The 9306-nt window shown below is 44.6% G+C and overlaps 1 protein-coding gene across 7 annotated transcripts in view; it reads right to left on the reverse strand.

The window, feature by feature from the left end:
- Positions 1-3644: 3644 nt before the first annotated feature.
- Positions 3645-9306, reverse strand: part of HOXA3 (homeobox A3) — an 18869-nt gene continuing 13207 nt past the window's right edge. For all 7 annotated transcript variants that reach the window (XM_019508630.1, XM_019508625.1, XM_019508626.1 and 4 more), the window contains 2 exons: positions 6362-6944; positions 3645-4882 (listed from right to left, as the gene is read on the reverse strand). In XM_019508630.1, coding sequence (XP_019364175.1) covers positions 4113-4882; positions 6362-6827 — 1236 coding nt within the window. In that variant the 5' untranslated portion in view covers positions 6828-6944 and the 3' untranslated portion in view covers positions 3645-4112. The remainder of the gene's footprint in view (positions 4883-6361; positions 6945-9306) is intronic.

The following is a 9306-nucleotide window of genomic DNA, read 5'->3' on the forward strand; positions in this document are numbered from 1 at the left end:
TTTTTTTTTTTTTTTTTTTTTTTTAATGTGGTAGGCAAGGAAAAAAAATGCTACCAGGATTGTAATGTGAATAACTGTACACGCTCCGGGAGCATTGGCTCTGTTCGCAGTCGTTTCAGTGTGCCACTTACTGGACTGATTACATGCTCTGGTCTGGCACAAGCTTTTTTTTCTCAAGCAAATCCAGAAGAGCGATGAAAATGATTACGAGAAGAGAGCGGATAATAATAATTAGGATGATGATGATGATGATAGCACTGCATTGGACACGTCTGAAGTTCTCCTTTGCTCAGAGCCCAAGCCAGAGACTGCGTTTCCTGTCGTTATTTGTATTCAAGATGAAAACTGGAAGATCTGTGCCTTGTAAAAAAATATATGCATGTATGTGTGTGTGTGTGTGTGTGTGTGTGTGTGTGTGTGTGTGTGTGTGTGTGTGCGTGTGTGTATTCTCATGTAGCCCACAGAGCACGACGGGGGCTTGGGCTTGCCTTTACTGTTCCAGCCATCACGAGAATCTTTGTAAGTGGCTAAAATAATAAACCGATCAGTAGAGCTCCAGTCTGTACAATGTTGATCCAAAATCCTCGGTTTTCGCTTAATAAACCCACAAGCTGGAAGGGACTGGGAGGGGGGAGGGGTTGGGATATTGTTAAGTCTTCTTTTTTTTCCCTGGGTTGCTTGTTTAAATAAAATATAGATCGAGACTTGTCATTTAATCCCTAAAAAGGGGCTGCCTTACAAATATAGATGCTGTTGGAAAATGCAAGGGGTTTCATTTTCTTGCTTTTACTCCAAACAAAGCTCTGGTGATGCCTGCGCGCGATCAATCTTGTCCGCCAAAAGGTTTGACAGCTACTGGCCCTTATGACCACATTTAAAGCTTCTTGCTCTTTCCAAGATCAAATGTGGCCGAGAAAAGCGGGAGAGAGCAAGAAACGCAAGTAAACAGGGAAAAGGGCTGCTTGTAAAATGTGCTTTCACAGGCTTCTCAGGGCTGTGCGACCAGTGCAACCCGGTTTTACCTTAATGATGCCAACTTTGGATCTACTTTCACTTGAAAACCTTGCGATTCCCAGTAGGAGGAAAATATTGGGATTAACAGTAGGCTGAAAGGGAGAGGCTTGGAGTGTAACAAGGCTTTGTGAGTAAAACCTGTGTGGGTGGACGTATTCTGCACATTTTTCCTGGTGGCCGATCTAATACAAAAACCACCTGGAAGAGACCTTTCTATGGACGGGAAACGCCGAAATCTTGTAAAAACCAACTGCTATGCTTGTAGCAATGGGTTTTAGCCGGCAGCAGTCTTTTAAATTCCAGATCGTTGTTTGCAATGGAAAGATTTAAAAATTGCATCCTATCTTTGCTGGAAAGCTGGGGAAAATCACTGAACTTCCGAAAGTGTGGAAGGGGAATGGGAAATCCTCTCTCTTTTTTTAGCATGAACTTAGTTTTCTGTGCTGAAGCAGCGACACGTTAACATTTCTATCATTTCCTTTGATTTTATTTAACCTGTTTACAACAAGGGGTGGGGGAGGGTGCTGGTTTTAAACGAGGAAAATGTCGCCTATAATCTTTTATCAGTTGCCAAAAGATTCTTCTTTCCTGTGTCAAAATTAATAGTCAGTCGTTGGTCTGTATTAATCATTAATTGCGATTCAATCACCGATATCAGACGGTAGCCGGCCTCTTTCCGTTTGAAGTGTATATCTCCGTGTACAAAATAAATCTGTATAATATACAAAATCCCTTTCTGTGGCTCCCAGTGTTATATATATATTTATGCAGAAGAGCTCTATGCAGATGCATGGCTGCATTAGAGTCGTTTCAGCATCAAGCAAGGATGGATCTCGGAACAAGATAAAGACTAAAGATTCATAATATTTCTGAGAGACCAAAATGGCGACATTTTTTTGCTGTGCACTAAAAGATACAGATGGTGAACAGCGTAGGTTACTATCTCTGCGGTATACGAGTATGTCTTTGTACACATACATATACCCACATTTCACCCTCGTCTATTAAGGTCCATTCTAGTTTCAGCTCTCAAACTTGAAATTAAAAACTGTGGACGTTTGGGAGGTTTGCAAAAAAAATACCTGATTTGAATACGTGAAGTCTCTTCTCTGGGTTGTACTTTATAGAGATCCCCTTCGGATTGTCCTTGCAGTGGGAGCTATTTTTGGAAAGGCTGTTGTCCAAAGCCATTCGGAAGGCAAATATTCTTGAAACATTGCTTTCTTTTCTTTTATTATTGGAAAGCTAGCGAGCTCCCTCATCCCCTCCCCCATCGGGTCCAGCAAGGGGAGGAGGTAGAGCGGAGAAGGAAGTCAGAATAGCAAAAATGGGGGAAAAAATACAAAAATCAGGTCATTTTATTAAAGAAGGCGAGGGGACTATACGAGACGGATGTGTTCATTTTAAATATTCCCAGCCACATTGGGATCTTGGTGACGGGCCTGGGCTACCAGGGTTGCTCCCAAGACAGTGTAAACAAGCCGCAGTAGCTCTTTGAGGGCTGCTTCTCCAGGGCTGGGGTGTTTGATGATGCTCCGCACCGTCCCCCTCTCCCTTCCGAATTCGTGCCAGCCAATTATAATGGCGCATTATTTTATTCTCGGCTCTGTTTGTCTTCACTTGGTCCCCTCCCTCTTCCCCGCACAAAGTAACAGTCCCCGGCTTGTCTCTTTCCAGCGTGGGAGGAAAAAGTGTGGGAGTAGAAAGCTCCCTGCTTTGCACAGGCCCCCAGTGCAGAGACGGAAGGGGCCTTTCCATGGGAAGGCTGGGGAAGAGTGGGCTCCCTCGGGGGGAAAAAAAACCGAGAGTCCAACATGGCGAGAGGCAAGAGAGCAGGGAGCAGGCTCCCGAGCCCAGCCGCAGCCCGGGCACCTGAGCGCTGTGCGTGGCATTGCTGCTGGCTTTGTTTCTGCCCGGCTCAGACACGAGTCACCCCGCCGCCGCCGCGCAGCTCAGCACCTACTGCTGCGGACACAAAAGGCGGATCGCTGCCATCCGTGATATTTTCAACGCCGGAGCTGTCACAGCTCATAAGACACATTGGGATTTACCGCTACACAGCAGGTTTTAAACCCTGATAAGCAAAATCGCAGGAGCTAGAGGCTCCTTGGGCTGGGCTATGGGAATCTCGTGTATGTAGAGACCCGGTGGCTTCCTCGTCACATGATGTGGGGCTTGCTTTTTTTTTTTTTTTTTAAAGCAAATAATATTTTCTTAACTCTTTGTTATTCAGAATAAAAACTTTATTTTTTTCAGAACGTGAGCAGCAAGGAATGTATAACTTTCAAAACAAATCTAGTGTTTTCAGGTTTACACATTTTCCGTTTTGCTGGATGTTACAAAGCATAAATTATTCAAATTGTGATCTATGTCTCTTTTTTTCCTCCCAGATCTTATTGCATCATTATATTTACTTTTTCATAAAGGACTTAGAGTTTCCTTTCAAACGATATTTCCTACGTGTGCCAATATGCCATCTAACATACGGCCTCCTGAATATTCAGGGTACAGTTGTTTTTTTTTTATATATATATAAATATGAACAGATGGGGATAAATAAAATTTTAAACACTTAGATTATTCAATGTTTGCAAAAAAAATATAAATAAATCTGAATGTTCACCAGCATACACACATTGAAAGACTTACACGTATTAATAATTGTCCAGGGAATCCCTGTTCAAGCGCCTTTGATGTCTTTCTCGCTATTTAAAAGAAGTGCAATAAAAAAAATTGCTTCCCCGCGGGATCAATCATGTACGAACAAATTCACATTTCAGAATCATTTGTATAGAAAATTTGTTCATATACCCTGTTTTGATAAAAGTGTAGAAGGTAAAGTATAAAGCCTATGTATACTCCCAAAGCGAGACACAAGGCTACAGTTCAAGAAGATAAATATTCACTATTGAAACTATAGAGCAATTCAAGCAACAAATATTGCTACGTCACAGAAACTAGAAAACGCTTTTACCAAAGGAAACAAAACAAACCCAAACAAAAAACCAAAACAAAACAAAAGGGGGAGGGGCTGGAGGGACGGAAAGTACTTTAAAAAAGTTGGGGGACTCCACGTTTCACTCAGTAACTCCTGTCTATTACAGATGCGTGAGTTTGGGCGCTTCCTGAATTCTTCCCTGAGAAGGATGGTGAGAAGTAAGGTCTGTGTATGTTGGGTGTGGATCACAAGGTCCATGGTGGTGATTGTTGGTCATTGGGCCAGCCCCACCGTAGTCCATGTTGGCAGAGGAAGGATGAGGGAGATGAGTTAGACCAAAGATGGAAGGGCCAGTATTTGTCATGGTCTCCACATAGTTGCCCCCCACATAGACGGGGCTTCCCTGTATATGTGGATTCCCATAACCGTTGCCTTGAAGAGGATGAGTATCATATTCAGGAGTAACCGCTGCTGTCCCCGTGTATCTCTTTTGAGGAGGCGGGCAATTATTGAGAGGAGTCGGATATGATGCAGGGATGCCATAGGTGTTTTGATGAGGCTTGTTAAATGATGGAGGCGACTGGGGCTCGTAGGGAACACTGTTTACTAAAGAATGCATAGAGTTTAGATACCCCCCAGCAGCGGGAGGTACAGGACTTCTGCTTGGGGACTGTCCTCCTGAAGAGGTCATCATGCCCTTTCCCTTCTGATCCTTTTTGTATTTCATTCTGCGGTTTTGAAACCATATTTTGATCTGTCTCTCTGTGAGATTGAGCAAATTAGCCATCTCTACCCTTCGTGGCCTGCACAGATATCTATTGAAGTGGAACTCCTTTTCCAGTTCTACCAGCTGGGCACTTGTGTAAGCTGTGCGTGCTCTTTTAGAGGAGGCTTGCCCTGGAGGGCTTTTATCACCAGCGCAACTCTCACCTATGTAAATCACACAAAGAATACAATAAGCATGGTGGAACCTGAACACAGCGACCAGAAACAATGCCTGTCCAGACACCATGGCTAGGAGTGGTGTCTGGAGATTCCGGCTAGCTGGCCTAAGAATATCCCGGTCGAATAAATCATTCTAGAGCTAAAACATGCGGAAATACAAGCCTTAACTATCTCACGATTATTTCCCTTCACCATGGAAGTGGCACTGCATGACTATCGCTGCCTCCATTAACAACAACAGCAAATACCATAATTTCCCTGAAATAACATTTATACAAGACAAGAAGATGCAAAAAAGCGAGTAGTAGGAGTTCTTCATGCACACATCTGGCTGTTCTTTACATAAGGCACGTACTGGTTTCAAAACAGGGGAGGGGATTTAGATACTTTCCTTTCCTGGAAGATAGGGGCCCAAATCCCCTGGATTGCTCTGAGAACCTGAACATACAAACAGGGACCTTATACCTACGCATGCATATATCATGTATGCAATATATACAACAAGTATAAGATCAAAATGCTATATACATTAATATATGCACCTTATATACAAACTATGTACACATATATGTGTATATATGTGCACATATGCACACACACATATCTACCCAGTTTGTATATACATACACACATAAACATATTGCTTTTTTAAATCATACATGATTTAAAATAGTAAAACGTAAAATTTTACATGTAAGTGCCAAATAGTAAAATGTAAGATTATCCAAGTTTAGGAAATACATTAAAGATTATATGCCAAAGTGTTTGGAATCCATTTCTAGGGGACACTAAAAAGGGAGGAAGCAGTTAATATAAACAGAATGCCTAGGGATTGACCCTCACACTCCTATCATCTATTTGGCTTCCCTTACATAATAACAGTGTTGAGATACATGATTATCCCTCAAATAATATTTGATGGACCTGACTTTATTGTACTCAGAACTGATCTTTGTTTACCAGACTTGTAACTTTGCCAATCCATCTGCTAAAATAAGACTGGGTTCTGAATATAAGTAAAGCATTGATCCTGACTGGAGATGATTATGAGCTATTTTATTCGTATTACACTTCAGCAGGGATAGGTCAGTGTCTTATTAATATAATAACACTGTGCCAACAAAATACTCAGGACCTGCCTCTGGCTAAAGGCCTGGGCCTCTGTATATTGACATAATCTAATGGAAGGGAGGCACTACTGATGGAATATTATAGACTTCAGAAGTGTGTAGCTCCCTCAGACACTAGGAAGAAGGGCTTGGAAAAGAAGCCGGAATTCATTTGCAGGGCTGAGTTCACTGCTTTGTCAAGCTCACTTTAAAGCAATTCAAAACGTTTTCTAGAAGACACCCAGTTAGGAAGTTATATTGGAAATAAGATTATAAACAAAATGGGAAAAAAATGACGCTACAATTTACCTTGCCAGCATAAGCCAGTCACTCATAATGTAAGCGCATTTCATACCTGAACTGGAACTGCTGTTTTTCTGCTTTGTATTTTGCCGAGACTCTTTCATCCATGGGAATATCTGTTTGGACATGGTGGGCGAGTTAATGATCGGGCTCTTGGAAGTATTGGCTGGGGCAGAATTGCTGCTGGCATTTTGAGGTGGTGAGACAGAGGGCGGAGGTGGTGGTGGTGCTTGTTGGGCTGGAGGCTGCTGCTGTTGCTGCTCTGAAATAACTGGGGGCTGAATGGGTTGGCTGGTGATGGTCCTCATACAACTCTCATTGATTTCATTGGCCTTATGGTGGGACACAGTACTGCCAGGTGACTGCAAAGAGCAGGCAGGTCGATGGTATTCAGTTTCCACAAGTGATGAAGACGGAGGATATTGCTGCTGACTAGCATTATAAGTGAAACCATTTGCTCCTTGGTAGGGGTAGCCACCATAGATTGCAGAGCTGTCGTAGTAGGTCGCTTTTTGCATTTCGTTGTTTCCCAATATTTATTTCACAAACTGACAGGGTCTTGACACCCTTAAAGAATAACATTGGCACCCCTCTGTCACGTGACGTTCTTCCTCCAATGGCCTCTCCGGGTAGACCTAGGGTGTATGGAAAGCACACTAGAGTGAAGAAATAGTACAAATCCATCTTACTTTCAATAGCTAAGTGACATGAAAGCCATAAAAGAAAAAGTGGTCAGCAATATTTAGCAGCATGACTTGGCCTTAGGCGGAGAGAATTTCGATAGAAAGGCTGCCTGGATTTCTTGGCAGCTACAAATATGTGGTTTGCTGCACCAGGAGAAGGGCTTTCTAGGGTTTCTTCTTTTGTTATTTATTTATTTTAAACACCGCGGATTGTTTTATCGTTTTATCACCCGAGGAACCAGAGAGGTTATTTAAATCCAGCGCTTCGAGATAAGGCGGATCAAGGGAAAAGTGCAGGTTACAACAGGGGGTGGGTTCCCTCCTTCCAGTTCACGGCTGTGGGAATCCTCTCCCCAGGACCCGGGGGGTGAGGGGAGTTATTTGTAATATTTCTATTACGGTTCATCTGAGCAATGAGGCCCTTTTGCTTTCAGAGTGCAGTCCCCTTGGTCACAGAGGGAAAACAGTGATCCAAGCAGTGTCATTTGAGGAGCTTAACATAGCACACCGAGTCCGAGGGACACCCGGTGCGTGTGCACAGAATGCGTGGTACCAACAAAGCGAGCGGACACACGTTCGCTCGAAGCACGTTGCGGGTTAAGCAGCTATTAATGAGATGTTGATATTAGGATGTTAACACCGACCCACTTCACCCATATAAACCAGTTTTTAACTGTAGCGGATTTACTCTGGGATTAAAGCAGCTAAATTAGAACACGGGATAATTTGGAAACTGGGATCTGGCTGGTCCTAAGTGGGGATTATTCTCCAGCGAGGGGGTGCTTGCTCTTCTGGAATTTCCATCCCTATGTTACTTCCACCTCGAAACAGTCCAGACACGGTCTGTTTTTCTCTAGGAACCAAGAAATATAAGAAAGAGCTCATCAAGTCCAGAAAGAGATCGAGAGACTCTTTCTGGTTGTTTTTAAGGTGTTACTTTTTCACAGAAACTACCAAATTCTACCGGTTAAAACAGGGCAGATTTGAGGGGGACGAGACAGGGACCCACTAGGAACCAGAAAAAAACAGTGTTCATCTCCATGACCACGGCTTGAACTTTCCTTCCAACTTAGCGATAATAGGTTCTGTCTTTGCAACTGCTATGTAATTTGATGTATGGGGGTCATTTGGCTGGGGAGAGAAGATGGACACACAAACCACAGAATGCTCCTACAGCCCGGGCGAATCGGTTTTTCTTAACTCACACTGTTTACCTGTCTGAAAATAACCAGTTAAAGATGTGTCCTCAGTAAGAAGAGAGGAGAGCTGAATGTTATCTCCAATCTAGGACTTCGAGCACACATTGTTCTCCGAAATTAAAATCCCTTCCCCACCCTCTCTTGCCCCACTGCTGACAAACAGCTTCGTCTACCCAGGTCAAAACAATTCCCCTTAATGTCTCTTACTCCTGTGCGGCCTGCTATTTTCTTTCTCAAGGCATCTAGCAATCTCAGACGCCTGTGGGAACGTGTTCCCCAGTACATCCCACAGAAATGCACTTCAAGTTTTACAAGTTTCTTAGAAAACAATGGCCCGGCCCTTCGTTATAGTTAAGGCAAATGAAAGAAATAACTTTCCAGGCAGAGCGGTTCCGTTCCTATTGTTAGCAATCAAACCCTTTGGATCCGTTTGAACTAACAAACTAGTGGAGACCTGTAAAACACGCACAATTAATTCCCATCGCCTGCCTCCGCTCTCCTTAGGCCCTGGCGTATTTTTCATTGCGTTTCCTTGAGATCCAGAGGACTGGACATCGCAAGAGGAGGGAAAGAGCCCGGGGATGAAGAAGTAACAGGGACTGCACTCCCCACCCTCCCAGCAAGGGTCACCGCAGGCGTCCCCCAGGCTCTTGGGCAAGTTAAAGTTTGTTGCAGTCACTTGGCTGCCACGGGCGGGTTCTGCTGAGGGGAAAACCAGGTTGCGGCCGAGGCTACCGCACCCCAGGAGCTAAAAGAAAAGACAACTTGAGTTGGGGGTACCCGCGGTGCAAAGCAAGGGAGGAGAGGCCAGGCCGCGCTGCGGCCGGGGGCGGCGTGGCCTGTGTTTTCAAGAAAAGCCCGGGGCAGGAGGGGCGAGAAGTTTGCAGCAGACCCGGTGCCCTGCCAGCGCTGCCCTCTTCCCCACGGAAGACAAAGAGCTGCCCCAACCCGGATGGGGGGCACCTGAGGGTGCCAAATCCGCCCCCCAATTTGCGCAGGGCCAACATTGCTCCTTCCCCCGGAGCCGTGCGAACAGCCCCGGAGGGACAGGGGGCAGGGAGGAGAGGCGCCTCCTTGGGCAGCCCCCCCTGCTCCCCATCGCCCCCCTCGCCTCA

This window comes from Gavialis gangeticus, unplaced genomic scaffold, assembly GCF_001723915.1.
Source record: "Gavialis gangeticus isolate Ggan-Ray unplaced genomic scaffold, GavGan_comp1, whole genome shotgun sequence".
NCBI classification, from domain to species: domain Eukaryota; kingdom Metazoa; phylum Chordata; order Crocodylia; family Gavialidae; genus Gavialis; species Gavialis gangeticus.